This window comes from Sorex araneus, chromosome 3 (genome assembly GCF_027595985.1).
Source record: "Sorex araneus isolate mSorAra2 chromosome 3, mSorAra2.pri, whole genome shotgun sequence".
In the NCBI taxonomy this organism is placed as follows: domain Eukaryota; kingdom Metazoa; phylum Chordata; class Mammalia; order Eulipotyphla; family Soricidae; genus Sorex; species Sorex araneus.
In genome coordinates this window covers 175,147,715-175,173,143 of record NC_073304.1, presented here as the reverse complement: position 1 = coordinate 175,173,143, position 25,429 = coordinate 175,147,715, and the positions used below count along the sequence as shown (strand labels likewise).

General features: G+C 45.4%; 1 protein-coding gene across 2 annotated transcripts in view; it reads left to right on the top strand.

Annotated features, from left to right (window-relative positions):
* LOC101538173 (olfactory receptor 145) overlaps window positions 1-8,559 on the top strand; it is a 75,286-nt gene extending 66,727 nt beyond the window's left edge. The window contains exons 1-2 of one of the 2 annotated variants that reach the window (XM_004604779.2): window positions 4,526-4,540; window positions 7,642-8,559. In XM_004604779.2, the coding sequence (XP_004604836.1) occupies window positions 4,526-4,540; window positions 7,642-8,559 (933 nt within the window). Of the gene's footprint in view, window positions 1-4,525; window positions 4,541-7,613 lie in introns of those variants that run through there. The other variant, XM_055130356.1, reaches the window with a different exon arrangement.
* Window positions 8,560-25,429: the final 16,870 nt, after the last annotated feature.

Sequence of the window (25,429 nt, the reverse complement as noted above, 5' to 3'; positions counted from 1 at the left end):
CATTGCAACATTAAGAGATGGGCGGGGAAGAAAGCATCTGATGAACTGCGCATGGCATTGTAAGATAAGGCAATTTTAATAGCCCTGCTTGCAAAAGGGGACATTCAAGACAGAACACATTTTTATCTTTCCAAGCCACACAACAAGATTTTTAGTCGTTTAAACTGGTTCCACTACACCACAGTACTCCTTGGTTAAGATTTCTGTTTAGAAACATTCCCTTGAAGAAGACTTTGAAAAGGAGAACATTTTACACAGTTTTGTGGCTTTCCTGACCAGTATAAGTGTTAGAAAATATCTTTGCCGTCCTGTAATTAGGATTTTCAGAGACATCTTCATCCAGCGAGGAAAGTCTGGCACTATCTACAAGATGGGTGAATCTTCATGTTTAGGATTAATTCTTTTATTTTGGTTTTTGGGCCATACCTGGCAGTGCTCAGGGCTTACTCCTGGCTTCACTCTTCGGGATCACTCCTGCCGGTGCTTGGGGGACAATATTGGATGCTGAGGATCCAACATGGCTTGGCTGCATGCAAGGCAAATCCCCTTCCTCTGTACTGTCACTCTGGCCACAGGGTTAATTATTTGACGATCAACTGCCGCCTTCCTTCCGACCAGTTGTCTTGAAACAAGGCCTTATCTCTCTGTTCTCCACTGCAGCCCAGCCTGGGAAGCATGGCCCTTCACAAACCTTGAAATCATGGATTCCACATTGTTAGTGCCAGTGTAACTTGCTTTTTATAGCACCTATATTCCTGAGATAAATGTCACTTAAAAATGGATTCCTATTTTGGGAGCCCCAAACTGTGGGCTATGTTGAAACTGAGCTCAGGGCAGCTCCTGACTTGGGAACACTCCACAGCTCTTTCTGGACCGAGCGACTTTCCTTTGCCCATTCTCACAGCACTGTGGGCTTCCTCTTCTTCTGTAAGGACCTTGGTCATGGCAGTCACCCCAGTGGGTGCTTCATCACCCCCGAGCAGAGTTCAAGGGTCGCCATTAGCAGATTTACAACATCAATGAAGCCAGCTAGATCCTATCTACTTGGTTTATTAGAAACAGGCTGACCATATAAATACTATTAGGATATGACTATATTATAGGATATAATAGGCTGATCATATAACTATTTAGCTCTTGAGAGATGACCTTAATCTTTGAAAAGATATATCCTTGAATGTATCAGTTTTCAAACCTGGGCTTCACTGAATCATGTTTATATTTTGTACTGTTGAACTTAGTACATCATGAACAATATGTGCCTTTGTTGTTGTGTTCAATGTTGGGCAAATTCTTTCAACCTAGGATCTTGTCTTACAACAGCTTCTAATAGAGTAGAAGTGGGGGGTGGGGGGATTTACTCTTGAAGGCAGTAGGTGAAAAGTTAAAGGTAGAATTGGATCAAGAGAATAAAAAGAGAGATGGAGAGTCAGAGTCATGTGACACTCAGTAAATTCAGAATGCATGTCAGTGGAGGCTCCTAGCACCCCCGCCTGTGAGGGATTCATATCTCTCTAGTCTGAGGCACAGGCCATGAGCATACTCATCTGGTGAGGGATGGGATTCAGACCCCGGGCTGTTTGCCTGGGATAGTTTTCCTAACAACATCCTCCTCACCCATCACGGAAAAGCTCATCCTTAACTCTGGCCTGGTGGTTTCTGCAAGTACCTTTATTTCTCAGCATCCTGATGATCTCTTCTAGAGACCCCCCACCCCCACCCACAGCCACTGTCCTCCCCTTTCCAATGTGCTCTTTCTCCTTTCCCTCTGATCTGTGAGTGGAATCTCCGTGCCTCTCATCTCCATTCTTCCCCGTGACTGTTAATCCTGCAAATCCCGCAATTTCTCCATAACTGAAAATCCCTAGAACTGGAGAGAGCCCAGGCTTTCATAACTGAGCCATGTTTGATTCCTCTGAGCCAAGAAAATGTGCGCGGTGCGGGATAATAACTGTACCAAGCTAATAGAATTTTCATAAAAATTAATTGAATTAATGTGTCTAAATCACTTAGCATAGCTCCTGGCACATCATGAGGTTTTAGAAAAATGGAAAATATTAATACTAGGCTGAATGTTCCTGGATGTACTGAATCATATTTTAAGCATGCTAAGTGTATTCTTTTTTTAGATTAGTCATTTTATGTAAGTGACACAATGCATATAAAACTACTGGCAGTGTGCTTGGTACATAAATGTTCAATATATGTTAGCTCTCCAACGTAGACCTTCAAGTTAGCTTCTAATGAACTCTCTCTCTTTCACACATATACACGCACACATACATATATGTAGTTGTTGAAAATGCTTACTAAAGTTGAAATATAGTTATTTGTTTTTTTGGACCACACCCACCAGTGCTCAGAGCTTACTCCAGGCTCTGTGTTCAGGGATCACTCCTGGCGGAGCTTGGGGGGCTAATCTCTGTTGGCCTGGTGCAAGGCAAATGCCCTCCCCCACTGTACTATTGCTCCAGCCCTAAATTTGAAATCCAAACCAACACCATATTTGCTTTCCCAGGAGCTAAGAGCCATTCCTAGGGAAGTGTTTTCAGCCACCAACTTTTCTCTGCAACGTGCTTTTGGGCATCGTTGTTTGTGCTTGGTCTCCTTAGGGACTAAGACACTTCTTAGTCCTTAGTCAGGGTGCTGGGGGCCCCAACCAGAAATCTGAGGGTTAGTGCCTATGTAGGAGAGAGAGCTTGCTACTTTTTGTGTGTGTCAGGTCTGGAGTGACATAAATAGACAGTAATGAAGAAAAAGACAGAGAAAAATAGAAACGTATACAATAAGGATGCACTATAAAGAGATCCCGGCTTTGGAATGAGGGCAGATCTGTAACAAAAGGAATACGGTTAAGAATAGTCCTTCCTACACTGCTTCCTGCTCAGGCCTCATCTACTCTTCAGGGAACAGGACTTGGGTGAAGCCCCAGCTGAGAAAGTCTGAAACGTGGTTCCCATGGCAACAGGCGCAGCCTCACCAGCTCCACGCGGCCCTTTGCTGGCTCCTGCTGTCCAATCCAGAGCCCTCTAAGTAAGGCTCCTGGGGAAAAGTCCACTTCTAAGGAAGCTTGGGTCTTTGATTTCCGGGATCCAAGGAGCTCCTTTCCTGTGGGGCTCGTTTCAGGTTTCCAGACATGGCTCATTTTCCTTAATTTGTGCGTTGACGTGAAAAAAAGAGCAGAGACAGGGGGTTTCCTGTAATTACCCAGGCGGTGGCCAGTTCCCCAGGGCGGATTTGCTGGAGGCCTCGTTGTCGTGCTGTTGAGCATCATGATGGTACATCCCCCAGCTGGAGGAGTGGCACACAGCGGGGATGTGGACGTGCCCCCAACACTCAAATGCAGTGTCCTGTGCCACAGAGCTGCTGGGAAGTATAGTGAGTGTGTGGGTGGGTGGGTGGCCCGCAGCTGCCCACATGGTTCTGATTCTAACTTGCTGCCTGACTAATCCTGCTGCGGTGTCGGGACTACATGCGCTGCTTCAGATCTGGGTGCTGCTTCAAAGTTTACTGTTTAGACACACTTCTCTTCCTCTCTTCTTCCCCCTCCTGCCACACACACACACACACACACACACACACACACACACACACACACAACACAAGCTCGAGTGTGTGCACAGTTAAAGATTTTTTGTCTCTGGGGGCTGGAGAGATAGTACAGCAGGTAGGGCGCTTGCCTTGAATGCGAACTAACTCAGTTTTAATTCCCAGCATCCCACATACGGTCAAGTAATTCCTGAGTGCAGAGCCAGGCGAGGCCTCAAACCAAAACCAAACCAATAAAAGGCTGTGTCTTCTTTTAAAAAATGCCTAGAAGAAGATGTGGGTGACTCCACCCCCATCCCTAAACTTTAGAAGACTGTCTTGTTAAATCAGGTCCTTGCTTGAGTCCCTGTTGGACAGAGACGCAAGGGTAGAGCAAGCGCTCTACCTCAAGAATTTTTGAGTGTTTGGAGAAAGGAACTTTTACTGGGTCTCTAATTTGGGCTTGCGATAGGGGTTTTTTTTTTTTTTTTGTTTGTTTGTTTGTTTTTGTTTCTAAATAGGGCATCAGTGATGGGTCAGAAGTAAGGGCAGGGGCGACTGTTTAGGGATCCTGGGCTTTATACATGATTTGAAAAAAAAAACCAAAACAACAACACAGAGTTTTTCTCACTTTCACCAGCCCTCTCCTCCCCTCCACTCTTCCGAACTCATCTTGAGCTAGCCCTCAGCTAGCTTTCTCGAAGTCTCTCCCTAAATGATCAGATTTTCTCTTTTCCTCGCGTGTCTCCTTCAGCCTTTACCACCTACTCTCCCCCTGGCTTCCTTCGCTGGTTTCTTCCACCTCACAGATGAATTTAACCCTTACCTCAGCCCCATGAATGATGATCCTTGTTCGAATTTTTTCAGGTGAGGAGGTGGAGATCCTGAGATTAACAAGCATTTTCTGAGCTCTCAAGCTGGGTGGTTTGCTGGGTCCTGGAGATGTTACAGCGAATAAACTTAGTCCCCAACCATCCGCGTTCATAGAAGGAAATGGATGGTCACAAAGTCAGCGGCAGTGTCGGGTCCTCCGGTGGATGCGAGGCTAAGAAGGATTTGAGATCCTACTCCAGGCATTTTGGCAGCTTGGTAGGACACAGTCCAGTCTCCCAGGCACTGATGAATCAGGCAGTGCCTATCTAGTTTCCTGGCCCAGAAACCATTCTCTACCCAGGCCTTCCACATGCCCCCAGTTCCCAAGTGGTCAGCCCCCTGGAAGCCTTCTTCCTCTCTCTCTCTCTCTCTCTCTCTCTCTCTCTCTCTCTCTCCTTCCTTCCTTCCTTCCTTCCTTTCTTTCTTTCTTTCTTTCTTTCTTTCTTTCTTTCTTTCTTTCTTTCTTTCTTTCTTTCTTTCTTTCTTTCTTTCTTTCTTTCTTTCTTTCTTTCTCTCTTTCTTTCTTTCTCTCTTTTCTTCCTTCTTTCCCTTTCTTTCTTTCTTTCTTTCTTTCTTTCTTTCTTTCTTTCTTTCTTTCTTTCTTTCTTTCTTTCTTTCTTTCTTTCTTTCTTTCTTTCTTTCTTTCTTTCTTTCTTTCTTTCTTTCTTTCTTTCTTTCTTTCTTTCTCTATCTCTCTTTCTTTCTTTCTTTCTTTCTTTCTTTCTTTCTTTCTTTCTTTCTTTCTTTCTTTCTTTCTTTCTTTCTTTCTTTCTTTCTTTCTTTCTTTCTTTCTTTCTTTCTTTCTTTCTTTCCTTCTGGGGTCACACCTGGTCATGCTCAGGGATTAATCCTGGCTTTGCACTCAGGAATTACTCCTGGCATTGCTTGGGGGACCATATGGGATGCTGGAGATTGAACCTGGCTCAGCTGTGTGCAAGGCAAACATCTTACCCGCTATACTATTGCTCTGCCCCTCAATCTTGGAGGCCATCGAGGTGTGAACTATCTGTTACTGAGCTCAAGTGAGATGCTGAGAGACCAGGATGCAGAGGGATGACTGTCCCAAGAGAAGGGGAATCAGGGAAAGCGAAGAGCCAGCCAAACAGGAAACCTAGATGGGCAGGTTCCTTGGTGGGACAGAGGATCACGCTGTTTGCACCATGATCACACTGGGTCAGTACCCCAGAGTATGGGGGATGGGAGGGATGGACTCTCAAGAATTCCAAAAAAATTAGCAGCCTAGGGAAAAAAAATTACTCCTTTTTGTTGACTTTTGTTTGGGGGTTCCACCCAGTGTTGTTCAGGAGCTGTTCCCAGTCAGTGCTGAGGGATCTTGCTGTCCTGGGGATCGAACCCAGGCCTCCTGCGTGAGAGCCCATTGTACCCTCTTTTCTGACCCTAGAAAGCCATTCTTACATGATGGGTGTTGTTCTTTATAGCTCCTATTCTAGCAGATTCCAGGGCTGCTCTCTTGCTCTCTTGGAGGGCTGTGCTCTTCTGCCATCAGCCAAGAGATGGGAGTGGAGTGGGGGGTGGCGTGGGGTGGTGCTGAACTCACAGGGGTTCTCTTTCCCCCTGGCCTGGGTCTTACTAGGTTTTATTTCTCTCATTTAGTTAGATGTGTTCTGTCTTTTCCAAGAGAGACTTGAAAAGGATTGTGCTTTCTACCTGCCATAATCCCCCCGCCTAAGGACACCCTAAACACTCGGTTAGGACATCACGTTTGAATTGAGAGGATCTGGTTTTCAGTTCAGTGTTTGGAATTTAACACTCAAGTTATTTTCTCAACTGGTGCTAATAAGACCTAGTTTTTCTAGAGTTGGGGAGAGAACTAAAATGAAGTTTTAGTTGGAAAATCCTATTTGATCTGAGCATTTGAGGGTCAACATATAGTACTCAGACAAATTGTGTTGTTCCCTAAGGACAGTAGAAATAAGGGTCAGGAGGATTTCCCCATGCTTAGAGGCTGATCTCATGTGCTGGGAGAAAAGGTAGCTGGGATGGAGAAAGGAGCACTAAGTAAATGATGGTTGGAGGGACGCATGGGATTGTAAATGCATGCTGAATGTAGACTAAAGACCAAACATGATGGCCGCTTGATACCTGTATCGCAAACTATAACACCCAAAAGGACAGGGAGAGTAAGAGGGAATGTGCCTGCCACAGAGGCAGGGGGTGGGAAGGGGTGGGGGTGGGGGGAGGGATACTGGGAACATTGGTGGTGGAGAATGGGCACTGGTGGAGGGATGGGTAACTGTACCTCACGGTGATTCATTAAAAAATTTAAAAAATAAATAAATTTTTAAAAAGAAAAGAAAATATTATCAAAATTTAAAAACAAAAAGAAATTGTGTTTTCGTTGCTCAAGAAATGGTGATTTTTTTAAAAAGATAATGGCTTATATTTTACCATTGTTTGCTGACAAATAAACATTTCTACAAAATCATTGAAGTATTATCAAGGGTATAAGCACCGGCTCATTTTTTTTTTTCTTTCTAGAAGTTAATTTCTAGGGCTGTGGTCCCAAGGGAACCTCTGGTTTTCTGCTTCTAATCAGGTCCCTAGATCTCCAAACCCAGAATAAAATCGCCCAGTCTCTGTCCCCGGCTGGCGCCCCCTTCAATCCGGAACGCTGTCTCCTTTCTGCAAGCTGGAGAAAATGGCTCTGGGCAGAGCGTCACTTGGACACCCAGTGCTTTAGCTCAGAGAGCTACTCCAGGCTTCCCAGGCTCTTCCCCACCAGTGCAGGGACTGGGGGTCTGCACAGTCTTCCTCCTGTGTCTGGACAGTTAGAATAAGAGCCGGGCACAGCAGTGACTGATGACGCTCCAGGCTGCAGGAGGGTGAGTGACTGAGGCCAGGCCCATCCCAGGTAGAACCTACCTACAGTACTTTCTTTTTGCTCTGCCCAGGCTGACTAAGAGGGGTGCTCCAGGTGTGGAGGACCTCTGTGAGGACTCTGCAGAGAGGGGCCCTTGTGTTTGTCAGTGTGAGCAGGAAGGGGATTTGTGAGGACACAGTGGAGTCAGGAGTTGGCTTCCAGCTTTTTCTTGGGTCTTTTCTTTCCCTGTGAGCACGGTGGAGGCAGGTCCATGCTCTAGAGGGCGCTCTGGAGGCAGTGCCCCTGGGGATTCAGTGAATCTAGTTCTCAACAGCTGGGAGGTGTGTGGGAGTCGTGCTGCTGTTCTCAGGGGCTGTCCTTGTTCCCACAGCACACCTGGCATGAGAATGGTGGCTGAGAACTCCTCGGTGATGGAGTTTGTCCTGGCGGGCCTCACCGACCAGCCGGGCCTGCAGATGCCTCTCTTCTTCCTCTTCCTGGCTTTCTACCTGATCACCGTGATGGGGAACCTGGGCCTGATCATCCTGATTGGCCTGAACTCCCATCTCCACACCCCCATGTACTTTTTCCTCTTCAACTTGTCCTTCATCGATTTCTGCTACTCCACCGTCATCTCTCCCAAACTGCTGGTGAGTTTTGTCCTGAAGAAGAACGTCATCTCCTACGCCGGGTGCATGACCCAGCTTTTCTTCTTTCTCTTCTTTGTCGTCTCGGAGTCCTTCATTCTGTCGGCCATGGCCTATGACCGCTACGTGGCCATCTGTAACCCACTGGTGTACACCACTAGCCTGTCCCCGCGGGTCTGCTTGCTTCTGCTGGCGGGGGTCTATGTGATGGGCTTTGCGGGGGCCCTGGCCCACACAGCATGCATGGTGCAGCTGACCTTCTGTGCCAACAATCTGGTCAACCACTACATGTGCGACATCCTCCCCCTCCTGGAGCGTGCCTGTAGCAGCACCTTTGTCAATGAGCTGGTGGTCTACATTGTGGTGGGCATCGATATCGGGGTACCCACGGTCACCATCTTCATCTCCTACGCCCTCATTCTGGGCAGCATCCTTCGCATGCGCTCCACAGCCGGCCGGTCCAAAGCCTTCAGCACATGCAGCTCTCACATCCTGGCCGTCTCACTCTTCTTTGGGTCCGGGGCCTTCATGTACCTCAAACCATCCTCTCTCCTCCCCATGAACCAGGGCAAAGTGTCCTCCTTGTTCTACACCATTGTGGTGCCCATGCTCAACCCCTTAATCTACAGCTTGAGGAATAAGGATGTCAAAGTTGCCTTGAAAAAAACCTTGAGCAAAAAATCATTCTGAGGAGGGAACAAGGCTTAGGAGAGGAAACTTCTGCCCCCACCTCCTGTCCCCTTATAGAAGATTCAAGTGTGTGTGTGTGTGTGTGTGTATGTGTGTGTGTGTGTGTGTGTGTGTTTTTCTTAACACGGAGGAAAGTTTAACTTGATCTCGAATGAGTTGAACCTTTCCCATTTGACTGTCCTTTCAGAGGAATCTTTCAGAAGAGATTCTTAAAAAGAAATCACACTCGAGTTAGTGGACTGAGAGGAGCATTTAACCCATTCCTCTCCTATGTACGAGAAAACTCCTATGTAGCACATGTCCCATTCCCAACACCACTGGGTGTCCCAGCTGCTGGACTCAGACTAGGATCTGGGCAATGCAAACTTCTCAAAGCAAACTCTATTGATCTGCCATTGGTTGGCAAGACTCGGAAGTCATGGGCATGGCAGCCTCACTCCTCTATAGGCTCTGAAGCCTCACCACCCGCCTTGAGGAGGAAGATCTTGGCTTCCTCACGTGGGTTGCTTTCTGTCAGGGCTCCCTTTCTCCCTCTCCCTGCCCGGGAAGAGTTCATTTCAAATGTGAGATGGTCTAGGATGTGAAAATCTGGTTCCGTCTATAGAAACTTCCGGCAACTTTTCGAGGGCTATTTTGAAATGCCACATTTTTGCAAGGAGGTAGGAGGTAGAGGATTTTGTTGAAACGGGTCTTGGCTAACTTGACCAGACAGATTTCTTGGAGAAATTTTTTATTGCCTGCGGGAGTCTGGTATGATGAGATCCGGAGAGATGCAGGCGCGATGCCTCCTGGGTTGTGGAGTGTTGCCCCTGGGGCTTGGCATGAGGGGGTGTGAGAGGTTTGATATGGCTGGGTGGGAGACTTCACGGAAGTGCTGAGGTTAGACGGGGCAGGAATCGGGAAGTAGCTCACAAACTCCTTGCCTTCTTTTCAACTTGTGCTGTGAAAGCTAGGGCAGAACTTGGGGTGATCCAAGGACTTGGGGACTATTTTAGAGCCATCAAGACTGTGTCTTCACTTGGCCATCAGGCGAGCAAGACGCAACAGTGGCCAGTGGAGAGGCAGCCACCGAGTACCCTGGTGCTGCCCTCGGCAGAGATTTGGGGGTGTTCTCTGGGTACTGCCCCGATCCACTTTCTGCCCTTTGCATCATACACCTTTGTAAGAGAGGACACCTTTGTGATTCTCTTTGCCATCCCTTTCCCTGCTGTGTTTCAGGGAATCACTTGCTTTCTGCTGGGACCTGAACTGTTATTTGGTTCAGTCAAAGGGTGGAGAGGGAGGAGGTGGGGAGTGTGGCTCAGGCCTGCAAGTCCACAAGGATGGTGCTGGATAAAGGGCCCTGGGGTTACTTTTTGGTTTAAAAGAAGCTTGTAAGCAATAAAAATAGCTCGGATGTAGTGATAACTGATTCTGGGAAAAGGATTTCTGATTTAAGTGATTCTCTAGGAAATATTTTTTCTGTTGGAAAAATGAAGTTTGGTTTATATGCTGATTGGATCATGCCTCTTCGTGGACTTAAAATTATCTCCAGAAAGTAATGAGTGTTAGGAAATTTTCTTTTGTGCTAGTTTTTTAGTGTTCCTATGTTCTCCCTGGAGTCCATCACTTTTGATTATTATTTGCAGTTTTTTTTTTTAAATTATTTTTTGGGTCACACTTGGTGATGCTCAGGTGTTACTTCTGGTTCTGTTGCACTCAAATTACTCCTATCAGTGCTTGTGGGGACCATGTAGGGTGCCGGGAATCGAAACTGGGTTGGCTGCGTGCAAGGCAAATGCCCTCCCCGTTGTGCTATCATGTCATCCCCTATTTGCAGATTTTCAGTCTTTGGTTATGTGTGTCTGAACATACACAAACACACACACACACTCATATTCACACACACACAATCTTCTTGGTTCTGTGCAGCTGCTTCAGGTTGTGTCTGTTGATGGAAATGAATGAGGAGGAGGACAATGAGAGGCAAATACAAAGGCAGAAAAGGTGTGTGTGACTGTATGAAAGAGAGAAAGGAAAATAGCGAACCTCCGGCTCTGGCTCTGGCTGCCAAAGTGTGTGTTTGGGATGCAGCTCCGAGGAGAGCATGTAGGCATGCAGTGCCAGGGTTTGTTCTCTGCCCCGGGGGTTATGCTCAAGAGTTTCTCCTGGCTCTGCACTCAGAGATCACTCCTGGTGGTGCTTGGGGGACCATATGAGATGCCAGATGGAGCCCGGGTCAGCTGTGTGCAAGTACCCTACCCACTGTACCACCTCTCTGGCCCCTGAATCACTTTTCTCACTGCCCCCCTGACAGTGCTGAGTCCGGTGAGCAGCTACAGAAAAAATAGGCCTGCAATGGGAAGAAGAAAGAGCCCAGAGGCTGACCTACAGTTGTGGAAGAAGCCACTTGTTCTGGCCTCCCTGTCGAGATGACCAGCGCCTTTCCTCCTTGACGCCGTCCACGCAGGGATGGTGATATGAGGACGAGGGTGGACAGTTTCACAGTCCAGGGAGACCCGACATCCAAGCTCTCATTTTGTCTGGCTTCATGAACGGGTGAATGAAAGTGCACAGAAGGCCAGGAACGTGCCCAAGGCGGTCCTGCCTTTAACTCTGGCTCTAGTGTCCACCTGGCTGCTTTCCAGAGGCCCCAGCTGTTGGTGTGTGAGAAACGATACCGAAGCTGCAGTGAGTCACCTGCCACTCACTGCAGTGTGGCTCCTGCGTTCACTGATACTCGGAAGTGGTCGATGAGAACAGAGGGCAGAGGTCTGTCGAACACGGAGGGCAGGAAGGCAAGTCCCAGCCTGTGCAGGACTGCCAAGGGGGTGTCGCCTTGCAGCAGGGCGCAGGGAAAACCTTTCCTTGAGGGTGTGCCCTGGACCTCAGCCTGCTGATGCAGAAGTGCCTGGCACATGCAGATGTGACTAAGTAAATGTGGAAACGAATCTCTCATGAGACCCTATTCAGTCACGCAGTGTTTTGTTCTTCATCTAACTTTTAAATCTTTTCCCCCTTAAATTTGTGAAAGCAATGCTTGAATGTGATAGGAATATTTAGAAGTAGAGTTCGATGAAAGAGGAAAATCTTTTCTGATTGAGAGGGGGGAGAGGGATTTAGGAAGGGAGGGAGGGAGAGGGAGAGAGAGAGGGAGAGAGAGAGAGGGAAGAGAGGTAGAGAGAGGGAGAGGGAGAAAGATAGGAGAGGGGGGAGGGAGGGAGAAAGGAAGGAAGGGAGGGAGAGGGAGGGAGGGAGAGAGAGAGGAGAAGGGGGAGGGAGGGAGAAAAGAAGGGAGGGAGGGAAAGAAGAGGGAGAGGGAGAGAGGGAAGAGAGGTAGAGAGAGGGAGAGGGAGAAAGATAGGAGAGGGGGAAGGGAGGGAGAAAGGAAGGAAGGGAGGGAGAGGGAGGGAGGGAGAGGGAGAGGGGGAAGAGAGGTAGAGAGAGGGAGGGAGAGGGAGAGAGGAGAAGGGGGAGGGAGGGAGAAAAGAAGGGAGGGAGGGAAAGAAGAGGGAGAGGGAGAGAGGGGGAAGAGAGGGAGAGAGAGGGAGAGAGAGAAGGAGAGAGTGAGAGGGAGAGAGAGGAAGAGAGAAGGAGAAGGAGAAGGAGAAGGAGAAGGAGAGGGAGAGAAAGGGAGAGGGAGAGAGGTGGGGGCAGGGATGGAGGGGTGAGGGGAGAATGCCTTTGGGCAAGTTGGTGCTAATTCTTCATAGCGTGTTCCTGGGTAGAGTTTGGTGCTCCAGCTAGTTTGCAAACTGTATATATGTTTTGAAAACTACATTTCTACATACACGTAACAGCTATCTATTTACATATACACAGATGCATGATTCTATGGAGGAGAATTTTCTCTTTTGTTTTAAGATGTAAGAAGCAATTTCCTATGTGATTAAACACATACTAACATCATGACTTTCACTGATGACCCTGGTTGTGTTAGAAGATGTAAAGTCAGTGAGGAGATGCTTGGCTCCTCCTTTAAACAAACAAACAAACAAACAACTTATTTGGTGTTTGGGCTACACCAGTGATGTTCGGGGCTTCCTCCTGGCTCTGGGATCCCTCCTGATGGGACTTGGGGTGTCTAGGGATGGAACCTGTGTCAGCCACACGCAAGGCCAGCGTCCTCCAGGCCATGCTCTCTCCAGCCCTGGTTTTCTCCTCTCTGAGGAGCTCTTTGCTTGCCCAGTCTCTCTCTGACATGCCCAGCATCCCCTCTGGATCTCCGAGCTGTCTCTCATCTCATTCACTGGGGTCCCATTCTGCTGGATCCTGGTTTCCCGCCCCATCGCATTTCCAAATCAGACTATGGAAGGGATCGCTGTGGATGGGAGATGCGAGCTGAGGATGGGTAATGGACCAAACATGATGGCCTTTCAGTATCTGTATTATAAACCATAATGTGCGCGTGAGAGAGAGAGAGAGAGAGAGAGAGAGAGAGAGAGGAGGATGAAGAGGAGGACGAAGAGGAGGAGGAGGAGGAGGAGGAGGAGGAGGAGGAGGAGGAGGGGAGGCGAGGGGAGCAAAGGGGAGGAGAGGAGAGATATTGGTGGTAGGAAATGTACACTGGTGGAGGGACGGGTGTTGGAACATTGTATGACTGAAACCCTTTCACAAAAGCTTTGTAACTGTATTCCACGGTGATTCTGTTAAAAACAAACAAAAATCCCAAATCAAACTGCAGCTCTCAGGATTCCCCACCTTTGCTCAGCTCTGATGCCTGTAAAGCCCAAAGTCAGTGGGCTGGCGAGGTCGCTGGGAGGCGCCGCATGTGCCCTGGGCTTGTGAGAGAAGAACCAAAGCTTCCCTTTCCCGTCACCCGCCCCAGTCCACCAGAGGGAAAGGGAAGGTGGAGAGGATGGTGTGCTGGGGCTCAGTGGGGCCTGGCGCCCCCCGTCTCTGGACACACATGTTCCCGGGGCCCTTTGCAAGCCCTCTCGTGAAGAACTAGCTTTCGCTGACTCCAGACCTGGACTCATGCAGTTACAGACTGAGGGGCAGAAACACATCGGAACTGCGTCTCTTGACAGAAAGAGGCAGACATTCCCTGCCGACGTCCGTGTCTCATTCTCAAAGGATTCTGGAGTTAGGATGCACTGCACTGTCACACTGTCCTCTCGTTGCTCATCAATTTGCTTGAGCAGGCACCAGTAATGTCTCATTGTGAGACTTCTTGTTACTGTTCTCGGCGTAACGAATTCACCATGGGTAGCTTGCCAGGCTCTGCCCATGCGGGCGGGATACTCTCGGTAGCTTGCCGGGCTCTCTGAGAAGGACGGAGGAGGAATCGAACCCGGGTCAGCCGCGTGCAAGGCAAATGCCCTACCGGCTGTTCTACCACTCCAGCCCATGGTTTCAGAAAGAAAATGATTTCTCACCACCATTAATTCCCCCTCCCCTAATTACCCCCATCCCCCACTATACATACAATGATTCAAGGCTCAGTATCACTTGCTGTTCCCCAAACTTACTGCATCTATTTCCTCCTTATGATCTTTTGTATTTCTTTTTTTGTGATTCTATTTGCTTAATCTTTTCTTGATTTTTTTCTCGGCTGGCAAACTTCAACTTACCGTTCAAGACTAATAGCAGTGCATTTTAAAAGCCATATCAGAAAACAGATTGTGTATTTCCATAGTAACAGTGTAATAATTTGGGACTGTTTCTGAATCAAGATCCAGCATAAAATTAACCTGATATAAAATCAAATGTACTTTCTATAATATCACATAATGACTTTTAAGAGTGAAATTATTGCCCAAGTTTTACATTGTGCACCAAAAAGTTATTCTCTGTATTGATTTTAAAAGGAATCTCAGAGACAATATGGTGAATATAGTACTTTAAAAATAGAACCCTTTCATAAATCAACCAACTTTAAATGCATACTAATTATTAAAATTTTCCAAAGTAATTATTGTGCCATTTACCTCAGATATTAAATAGATAATGATAGATAATAATATAAGTCTTTTATATTATTAATGCTATAGTTATTTTGGTGGGGTCCACATTGTGATAGCAATGCTGGTTTGGTACTTTTGGGAATGGGTACTTTTTTCTATTTTGCTAGGAGAGAAACTTAGAATTGATTCCACCAAACAGCATAATGGAACTTTTAAAGAAAAGCGGGCTCATTGATGAATTGGAAGTTTTAGAAACTTAGTACATGAGCTTGAAAAATAGTCTATGTGGAATGTTGCTTCATGATATTTTCTCACTTTTCGTAGAGGGAAAATATTACTCAAAATAAAGCAAGATTTTGAGGAGGCTCTTACCACTTGCCTTTCAGAAGGTGATTCTGGTGAGTGTGCCCGCTGTCACCTGCAGGTGAGAATGTTGTCTCAAGGCCTGGAATGCTTCCCAGCAGCCCTGCCCACTGCCCCCTCCTTGCCCGTACCCCCATACCCCCCATCTCCAGTTTTTTCCTACCAGTCCAGGTTCTTGACTGCAAACCAGGCCCTGATGCTGGCCAACTTGGGTGGAAAGAGAATTGCTGGTTGAGGAAACAGGGTGTTTCTTTCCTCATGATGGACTGGGGAGCCCCTCAGGAGCCAGACAACATCTCGGGGAATCCAGCGGGGACCCCTGGCTGCTCACATACACACACAGATTACGTTTTCCTTTTCTTCACACACAGATGACATTGTTTTCCTTTTCTTTGTTGTTGCTTACCATGAAACGTGAAGTTTTCCTGTTGGTGTCACTGCATGGGAATCTGACCAGTGGCTCCTGTCTTCTGTCTCTGCAGTGGGGTGGGGTCCTGTGGCCTCCTGAGGGCAGTTTGGGGACAGACACCCCAAACCGGGGTGGAATTCTGGTGTCATACATACACAAGCGCTGGTCTTACACCGACTCACATTTTAGTTTGAACAAGTTTTACCCCATTTACTTTTGAACTTAATTTAGAAACATTCAAATTCTTTTTTGGTTTGTCTTTTGGGCCATATGCAGTGGTGCTCAGGGCTTACTCCTGGCTCTGTGCTCAGGGATCACTCCTGGTGGGCTCAGGGTACACCAGGCTGCCAAGGATGGAACCCAGTCTGTGTGTGCAAGGCAAGTATCCTGCCCTCTGTACTAGTTCTGTCTGCTGTGAATATTGCTTTATTCTTAGAGCAAAATACAGAACATAGAAGTGATAAATGTTCGCTCCATATTCTGTTGTATTATGTCTTTTTGTGTTCTTAAATTATACTTAAAGGTCATCATCTCCTTCCCCTCAGCTGCTCTGAGTTCTGAATCATCTCCTTTAGGTAAATGAGCCTTCCTTCCATTTACTTATATTTTCTTCACTTGTATGTAATTGGCTGTAGAGTATAGTCAAAGAGCTCCTAATTTCAGCTGTCATATTTCCATTTCTGGAAGTTTTATTTGAATTTTTTTTTTAAAAATTGCCTCATCCACATGGGAGGTACCAGGGGTGGGGGCCCGGGTCTTTAGCTTATCGCTAGTGTAGGGGTGTGTGTGGGGGGGTGGGGTGGGACTGGTGTTAGAAACTTGGAAACTCTGTTGTGACTATCTTTGTAAATCATGGTGCCTTAAAATACTATTAAAAAATATCTGCCTTGGCAGGGTTCATTAGGCTTTCATTTCACCCGTTTACATCTTTGAGCACGCTTGAACTGTGAAAGCGTTTATTTGTGCTTTGGTCCCCCAGGGGCCTGATGGTGACATAGATCCTGACTATTTGGTCCAACCCCCCTCACTGACCACACCAGATATTTGGTTCTTTGAGTTGTCCTGGTGATTCTCCTAGCTGGTCGCTTGTTTTGTGTATACGGGTTTTCAGTAAGTGCGCATGATCCCAGAAAGTTTTCCTGGGGAAATGATTTGATGCCTGGATTTAACCACAGGTGGAGAATTTCAGAGAGGGCAGCTTTGGCTCTATCTGGCATTTTCCCCCTGCCCTAGAGGATATTTCGTCTTGCTTTCTTACACAGTTAAGACCACACATATCTTGTTTTCTTCCTCATTTGGCTTATTGATTTCTGTAATGTGGCCCCTGAAATTGTCTCCTACTGGGAATTCAGTGTCTTACATCAGTAATAGTTCCAGATTCAACATGTTTGAGTTAGGAAGAGGCAACCTGGGCCTTTCTGAACCCCAGTTGAACTCCCACTCTGGGCCGCCAGGATCCTACTAGACCCCTGGGAAAGCTCCAGGTTCAGTGCTGTGTATGCTGTTGCTTATTATTTTTTTTTTAATCTTTGCTCTTTTGCTCTCATAGGAATTCACTTGGTGTTTGCCAGCTCAGATACTAACAAATAGAACATTTAAAAATTTTATTTATGTTTCATATTTTTATTCTAGATAAATTTATTATTTTTTTTGCAAGATTGCTATAAATTGTTGGCAATTTCTGGAAATGTGCTGGAAATAGTAAATGCTTATTGGATGATGAGGAGGAAGTTGGCTTGTATGTAACGAACAGATTTTTTTCCTCACTCTTCCATTGCTACACATCTGTTATACTGTTAGAGAAGAAATCACAGTGGGTAAGAAATCTCTATAGTAATAAGAAATACCTATTTTCTTCTTAAAATAGGCCTTAAGCACACCATCTGCAGATGAACCTGGGAGGACATTGTGTGGTCAGTGAGGGGAGTTGGAGCAAATAGTCAGGATCTATGTTGGAGAGTCTCCCGGCCATTTCCTGTAAGTGTCCACCCGTTATGCATGCAGGCCCTAGAGCTTTCTGTTGCTCCTTCTGTTTTGGACAGATGGACAGATGACCATTACATTGCTGCCTTGCAGTAACAAGGCTCAAGGCCAGAGAGTTATCAGCTGGCCTGGACTGAGGATGACAAAAGTGAAATAAATAGGAAGAGAGGGAAGGAAGAGGAGAAATGAGGGTAAGGAAGGGAGAGAGAAAGAAATTGTATTTTTTTTTAAACTGAACCTTAGAGGTCATGTAATGTATCTTCTGTCATTTTCAATTAAATGAGGGGCCCCAGGTTCTTTCCTGAGTGCAAGGACAGGGCCATCAGTACCTTTATACAAGTGTGGGAGAGACATAGTGTGCATGTGTGTGGATGTTACAGTGGCCTTCTCTAGAAGGCTCTCTCTCTCTCTCTCTCTCTCTCTTTCTCCCCCTCTCTCTCTCTCACTCATATATTTTGCAGCTGTTATAAAGCTAATACTTTAGAAAACATCCCGTGCGATTACTGGCACTCTGGAGTTGGACCATTTTCATGAATTCTCTTCCTCCTTAATTTCCTCCCTTTAGAAAGGGTTTTATTTTTAGAGATACAGGTAGATTTTTTTAAGTGTTAATTTTTACACATACTCCCTTACAGAGTTGTTAAATCAACAAGTTCCCATTTCACAAATGAGGGAATAATGGCCCAAACACGTTTAGCAGTTTCAGTCTTAAAGTAGTTTAGTAAGATGAGTTATTAAAATTTTAATTTTTGTTACACATTTGTATGCCAATAAAATTGAGTGTAAAGTAAGGTTTTAGCACAATAAATTTTTGCAAACTGCACATATAGATCTATCAACATCACATCAATTTTTTCCAGTTACTAGCCAGGTCTGCCCAATCACAGGTATTTGACTTCTAACACCAAGTATTAGTTACTTTGCCTTTTTAGTAATAGAAATATAAAGGATGCACTTTTTTTTTTCTTTTTGGGTCACACCCAGCAATGTTCAAGGGTTACTCCTGGCTCTGCACTCAGAAATTACTCCTGGTGGTGCTCAGGGGACCATGTGAGGTGATGGGGAATCAAACTGGAGTCGGCTGCATGCAAGACAAATGCTCTTCTCGCTGTCCAATCGCTCCAGCGCCAAGGATGCACTTTCTGAGTACGTGGCTCCTTCTGCTCTACACTCAGTCTGCGGCATTCACCATGCCATTAGTTGGCATGGTTATATGGAATTAAAAAAAATCAGTATCCAACAATTTATTGTTTACTTTATAGTTGACATGTGAATCCCTTTTTTCCCCCAGTTTTTGTCTATTTTATATGGTGTTTCTGGAAGTGTTCTCAGCCTGTCTTTTGGTAAACGGGCACTCATTTGTTTGTTTGTTTATATATTTTCACCTTTATATTTATTTATTTATTTTTTAAAAATTTTATTGAATCACTTTCATGTTTGGGTTACAATCTCACAATGATCAAACACCCATCCCTCCGCCAGTGCACATTCCCCACCACCAATATCCCCGGTATACCCCCCCCTTTCCCATCCTCCCCCTGCCTCCATAGCAGACAATATTCCCCATACTCTCTCTCTACTTTTGGGCATTATGGCTTGCAACATAGACACTGAGAGGCCATCATGTTTGGTCCATTATCTACTTTCGGCACACCCCTCTGGCTGATTCCTCCAGCCATCATTTTCTCAGTGATCCCTTCTCTATTCCATCTGCCTTCTCCCCTCATGAAGCAGGCTTCCAGCTATGGGGCAATCCTCCTGACCCTTGTATCTACTGTTCTTGGGTGTCAGCCTCATGTGATGTTATTCTATACTCCACAAATGAGTGCAGTCCTTCTATGTCTGTCCCTCTCTTTCTGACTCATTTCACTTAGCAAAATGGGTATTCATTTTTATGGTGGCTATTCCACCTTGGAGTAGAGTTGCTAGATCAAAACATGTCTTTATATTCAAGTTGTCAAATATTGTCAATTTATTGTTCCCATTGACAGCAATGTGGCATGATAGTACTAGTGGTGACCATGTAAAATTGTACCAGGTTTGTCTTTGTACCTGGGTAATTTCTATGTGAGGAGGTAGCTAGAATTTCTATTTCTTTGCAGTAGGATTTTCTGCTTGGTATGAATCAAGAGCACCTTGCAGTTAATGAAGCCATTATTAAAGCCGAATCCTACTAAAGAGGCAGTACAGGGAGCTCAGTATTTCTACTTGGCTGAGTTGAGGAGATCTCTGAGGGCCAGGATGGTGCAAGGACAAGGACTGCACTAATCAGAAGGGGCCTGGACATTATCGACCTTGGAGACTGGGCACTCTGCACTCTTTTTTTTTTTTTTGCTTCTTGGGTCACACCCGGCAATACACAGGGGTTACTCCTGGCTCTGCACTCAGGAATTACTTCTGGCGGTCTCAGGGGACCCTCTGGGATACTGGGGATCGAACCTGGTTGGACGCGTGCAAGGCAGATGCCCTACCTGCTATTATGCTATTGCTCCAGCCCTGAGTGGGCACTCTTTAGGCAGGAGACCTTAGCATTTGTCATCCACATCCAGATGCTCTGGAAGTGAGTCGGGGCACTGTGAACAATCCTACACGTGGCGGATGCAAATTAGAACTGTTCTAGGAAGTCGACTCAGCTACTGGTCTGAAGGCGCTGTCTGATTTTTCTCTCTCTCTGAGAACCGTCTAGAGGGAGAGGCTCAGGCCTCCTGTGAGTCACAGAAGACTTGTCTCTTTCCTCTCTTCCGTCTCCTGGCGACTTTATTCTCCGGGACGCATCCCTGTTTCCCGAGCCTGACTTCCTGGGGTTTCCTTCACATTCCAACGCTGCAGAGGGAGCACTGGAGAAGTGAGCATTTTGTGGGCCTGATTTGCTTCCCTCCTTGTGTCAGCAGAGACTGAAAGCAGACTGAGAGGGATCTTAGGGGGTTCTGTCAGACCTGCTTTCATCCTGCCACCGCATGGTCTCTGAGCATCATGGAGTGTATTCCTGGGGACCCCGGTCACTGCAGGGCCTTAGCATTGAACTGCCAGCCTAGTGGTCTGAGTGTCAACAGGTATGCCCCTCTTGCCCCCATTCCTGAGCACAGCTTGGGAACTTACCAGTGCTCTGGCTCAAAGCAATTGCATCTTTTTTTTTTCTTTTTGGGTCACACCCGGTGATGCTCAGGGGTTAGGGGTTACTCCTGGCTCTGCACTCAGGAGTTACTCCTGGTGGTGCTCGGGGGACCATATGGAATGCTGGGAATTGAACCCGGGTTGGCTGCATGCAAGGCAAACGCCCTACCCGCTGTGCTATTGCTCCAGCCCCAAGCAATGGAGTCTTGATGGAGTAACCCGGTGTCTCTGCAGCACTGACCCTTTGTGTTAAATTAAGGCAAACTGTAGGCAAGGACAAGTGTGTTCTATGTGATTTATTTTCCTCTGTTCCAACTGTTCTTTTTGGGGATGAATTTAGGGACCATGTTCTAGCAAAGAGATTTGAATTTCAACATATTTCCTTCCACATCATAGCTGTTAATGAAGATAAAAGGCTATTTTGATCTGTTTTTTTCACCCCCCCTCCATTTTATTGCCCTCCTGTGCACCCTTAGGAGACACCTCCAGGGAGAGGCTATGAGAATGACTAGTGATTTTTTTTCCATCTTTGCCTCTACCTTTAATTTCTATTTTTATAGATCAGGCATCAAGCTTACAATAATGTTGAAGTTTGGGGTGCTGATGTCCAGAGTTACTATCCATCACCACAGTGCTCCTGACCCTCCCACCCTGTCCTTATGGCAGCTCTGGTCCCCGAGCTTCATGGGGTGCTCACTCTCCCCACTGTTTGTTGATGGGCAGATTCGGTTCTGATGCCTACAAGAACTCACTTACTACTTACTACTCACTTACTACTGCCAGAGAACCCCAGAATCTCTGATGATGCCCTGGTGTGATTTCAGGTTGATTTCATCCTTCCCCCACCAACCCCCTCCAAACTGGTCTTCTCAGATTTGTAATCCAGTCCCCAGAGTTGATTATCCATTGAAAGTGTTCGTACTTTTGATTGTCTTTTGGTTCCTTATACTTGTTCTCACAAATTAGATCTCTCAGGGGAGGGAGTGATGCATCCTCCTAAAACCTTATGGTTTTCTGTGCATTTTTAGCATGAAAGATGCTAAGCTATGGTTTTCCTAGGCTTTGGGATACTCCCCTGGAGCTGTGTGTGGGTTATTAGAAACTAGGGTTTCTTTTCACCAATTTAGGTGTTTGAGACTTTAAAATTAGAACAACAAAAGACAGACAAGAGAAAAACAAATGGAAATGTATTACTCATGCATTGTGTATACTCGCAGGAGTACTCAGGGCGGGATAACTCAGAGATGTTAGAACATGACCTTACATAACGTCTTAAGAAAGAATAAAACGTCTGTGAAGAGGTGACAAGACAAAAGAGAAGAGCTTTAAGCTTCTGCATGGTAAATTGTGGAAATTAAATAGATGGAGGCTGAAGGAAGATATAAACACGTTAGTGAGGTATGTTCTGTGGATTCTACTCTGCATTGTTTGAGCTGAGAAAGTTATGTCCTTGGTATAAATTTATGACCTGATATAAGGTAGAGAGGAGGGGAAATAGCTTTTCTCATGCCTACATTTTTCTCAGTTGCCAGGAGCTCAAAATAATGCTTATCTTTGAGGGGGGTATGATATTTTGGGAAATAATAAAGCTCATTGCCAACAACCTCCCCCCATTTGCCTTCCTGCAACAATACCAATTTTTAAAGTTACCAAGTCTGCACAAAATATATAAAATGCAACTTAAATAAGGCCACGAGCAGGAAAACTAACAATGAGATTTGATTTGATGACAAAATAGTTTAGAGGAATGAGGGAACTTTGTAGAAAATTCTTTGCCTACTTAAGCACTTAGCTTAATCCAATCAACACAAAATTTGCATTTCATGTATACTTTTGACACATTTGTGTGAGTGTCCTATATCGAAAAAATTAGAAATATACACTACTTAAGGAATATTAGTTGACTTATACTTCAAGGACTTTCAAGAACTTGCTTATATTAGAAATATATGGGCAATATTCTTTGGTTACTGGGGGACAAAATTAAAACTTTAATGCCAACTCAGGAAACAAAAGTCCTTCATTACTTGAATATTGAAAATTCTCCTTGAAGGGTTAGAGATATAGTACAGGGGTTAAAAAGCATGTCCACCCCTGGTCCGATGCCCAGCACCATATATAGTCCTTTAAGCACAGCCAGGAGTAAGCCCTGAGCACCACCAGGAGTGATCCCCGAGCACAGAGCCAGGACTAAGCCCTGAGCACTGCTGGGCATAGCCAGTGAACAACAAAACAAACAACTCCCATTATATGAAAGAAAAAAATTACAAAATGGACATTTCATACTTATGGATATATATATGTATTTTTATATATGTATTTATATACATATATATGTAGTTACGCGATCCCCGAGCTTACCTCTCGGAGAGCCCGGCAACCAACGAGAGTATCCTGCCCACACGGCAGAGCCTGGCAAGCTACCCGTGGTGTATTCGATATGCCAAAAACAGTAATGATAGGTCTCATTCCCCTGACCCTGAAAAAGCCTCCAATCGTTGGTAAAGATGGGTAAGGGAGGCTGCTAAAATCTCAGAGCTGAGTGTAATAGAGACATTACTGGTGCCCGCTCGAATAAATCTACGAACAACGGGATGACAGTGATATAGTGATACATGCATGGTGAAACAGAACAAATCAATACTGTGTGAGTAAACAGAACAAGGATAGTGGGTGGATTTTATTTAGTCAAAGGAAATGAAACACTTCATTATCATATAATTTTATATATTGAAAGCAAAAATATGAATGATTTCACAAAGGAATTTAATTTTATAGAACAATAATACCGTGGTTTTTAGGAAAAACAGACAAACAAACAAACAAGGCAAGACATTATCCAATGCTGACAAACTCTTCGCCTTGGATTACAAAACTAAGATGACCAAGCAAGTCAGGAAGAAGTGGGGGAATAGCAGGAGCAGACCAGGATAATGTAAGTGTATTGGAGGGGGATCATGAGTACTTTGGTGGTGATGAATTCTATACAACATTCTGGTGAGAATATCTAAAAGAATTTCTCTTCTTGGTACCTTTTGTTCTAAAGTATATCAGATAAGACTGGTTCTTGGTGATATATCTCAGAATCTTGTGAATTTATGAATTTAGATTTTTGTCAAATGATTTGAAGTTGTTTGCAAATACTTTTAGAATGAAAAATTTATGTCAAAGGTGATAGGAGCCTTTGAGCCTAGGAGCCAAATAAACTATATTATATTTGTAGCACTTTCTAGAAATACCTACTGCAGCAATATTAATACAAACACCCATTACAGAAACATTTAACACATTCAGCTCCTTCAGTTTCTCAGCAAATGCCAGACACTGACCATGTTTCTGGTGTTGGGAAAAAACAGTTAACAATAATGCAGCCAACATTTTGGTGATTTATTAGGTTGGAGTCATTTGTCCACATGAGTTGGAGTATCACACCTTATCCAATCTACACCACACATCATAAGTGACTCACAGTTCTTGCAATTGGATATATTCAACCTGTTTGGTTTAAGTTCTGCTCTTAAGTGCATCTCTCTTTGAAAGCTTGTATTTCATTAATGTATTGAATATTTTTATATAAGTAGTTATGTAAAATCCATGTATATAATCATTTAAGGAACCCGAAACAAAGGCAAAATATAAATTGCAAAGAAATTCATTCCTTAAAAGCCAGCGTCGCTGAGTCTCTAGCACAACCTGGTGGCTGATTAAGAGAACTTCTTGGCTGGTTATGATGAGAATCTCTTGGGGCTTCCTGGCGACGCCCTTGCGTTGGCCCAGCGTTTGTGGCTAAATGCAGGAAGCCAGCTCTTGTGGCATTTCGTCAGGAGTTGAGGGCAGGCTCTCCAGCAGCCCTAGGTCATTCTCAGAAACCCACTGGAGCTCACTAATCCACTGAGCCCCTCTCCCAGTGTTGCTGGTTAGTCTGCTCTGTGGAGTGGTGGTGGGGGGGGGGGCGCTGCTCATCCCCACCCCACTGGGTCTCTCTGCTATCCCAGAGCCCTGAGCCCAGCACAGGCCACAGAGCACAGACACTTCTTTGAAGACTGCTACCAGCTCCTGACACAGAATTCCCTTCCTTTGTCTCCCATTTCCCACTGCCCACACACATCTGCTGCTTCCTGGGTGCTGGCCACTTTTCATGGCTTGTTTTCTTTTGCTTTTTTACATATTCATTAGAAAGATGTTTAAGATGTTTTGAGCCCTCTATGTGGCACTGGGGATACAGCACTGAACTCCACAGGGAGCATCTACTCCAAAGAGTCAAGAGAGATGCCAACGGAGGATCTCACAGTGAAAGCCCATGGCTTCATCGAGCACTTGGAACCCTGTTCCTTCGGACCTCTCTGGAGGCTTGTGTTAAGAGCATAGGCTCCGCTACCTTTGGCAAACAACTTGATCTTTATTGAGTTCTAGATGGAATTGTGACTTGATCTAAACCATACCAGCATCAACAGAAGTCTGAGTGAGACACAGAAATACACACACACACATATTCTCCATACCACGTTAAAGGTAGATTATACATATATAGCATATATGTATATACTATAGCTCATATTTTAATGTACATGAATGGGGTTCTCAGACCTTTGTGAAGCCCAGATGTTTTCTAAGTCTTGGTCGTCTTTCCTTTCTGCCCAGGATTGTCTGCCCTTACTTGCTGTCAGAATGGTATTAGTCTTAATCCAAAGTGTGCGTCTAGAAAGGAGTGTGGAAACTTTGAGGAATACAGAGAGTTGGAGAGAGGTTTCTGGAGGAGTAGTTTGTATAAAATGATTTAAAGACATAACCGGATACTCGCAGCATAGTAAGGAAGAAAGGTGGGCTGGACAGGACAACCTCATAGCTATATTCCAGGAGACTCAAGAAAAGTACATAGGTTAGAGATAAAGGAGAGCATAACTTTCCTGAGTGTAACTTTATTTGACTCATTTTGAACTGGTTTGGTACTAAACAAACACTCAACGCATGTGCATTTAGTGGGATCACTTTGAGTCTTGGGAAGAAACTAATCTTGAGTGGCTTGCAGTGGGGGAAATTCATCTAGCTGCAAGTCACACGTACAAAGCCCCATAACAGTACATGTTAAGGCTATATTAGCATGTAGGGCAGCTAT